The sequence below is a fragment of the Berghia stephanieae genome, chromosome 5, assembly GCF_034508935.2.
Source record: "Berghia stephanieae isolate SIO BIC M18660-M18661 chromosome 5, UCSD_Bste_1.3, whole genome shotgun sequence".
NCBI lineage: Eukaryota > Metazoa > Mollusca > Gastropoda > Nudibranchia > Aeolidiidae > Berghia > Berghia stephanieae.
In genome coordinates, this window is record NC_088364.1 from 27,415,561 (window position 1) to 27,416,061 (window position 501).

Below are 501 nucleotides of genomic sequence, written 5' to 3' on the forward strand. Positions count from 1 at the left end.
AACCTCAGAGCTTCTGATTACCAGTCAGACACACTACCATTACACCACAGAGGGTCTCAATAGTGGGGGCAATTTTAATACCTAAATTCTTCACAAGGGTACGCATTTTACGCTGTAAACCCTCGCTTGCATCAAACGACACATACATTCATACACACTTATTCAGATCTTTATCGCATCTATACACTAGCACAGGATCCCACTAAGAGAAATACACTATACTGTTTACAAGATATGTTCACAAAAATTTTTATTATATAAACATCAGTACATACATAACAGAGAGGTGATTTACAAGGAAAAAATATATCACTATACATTTGAATGTTTCCCCCTCAGTCAAGAACTAGGACAAAACCAAATAATCCCATTCCAAGACAAAAATAGAAAGCATTTCAGAAAAGATAGGGGATAAGAGACACAGCAAGTGACCTCCTGCCCAACATAGGAGGTCAGAAGCCCCTCCCAGAATCTCTAAATTGAAAATTATTTGAAAAAGGT

General features: G+C 37.1%; 1 protein-coding gene across 1 annotated transcript in view; it reads right to left on the reverse strand.

Moving 5' to 3' along the window:
• Positions 1-346: 346 nt before the first annotated feature.
• The window catches only part of LOC144973910 (cubilin-like), a 7,718-nt gene continuing 7,563 nt past the window's right edge, over positions 347-501 (reverse strand). The window contains exon 7 of the mRNA XM_078916797.1: positions 347-474. Within this exon, the coding sequence (XP_078772923.1) occupies positions 347-474 (128 nt within the window). The remainder of the gene's footprint in view (positions 475-501) is intronic.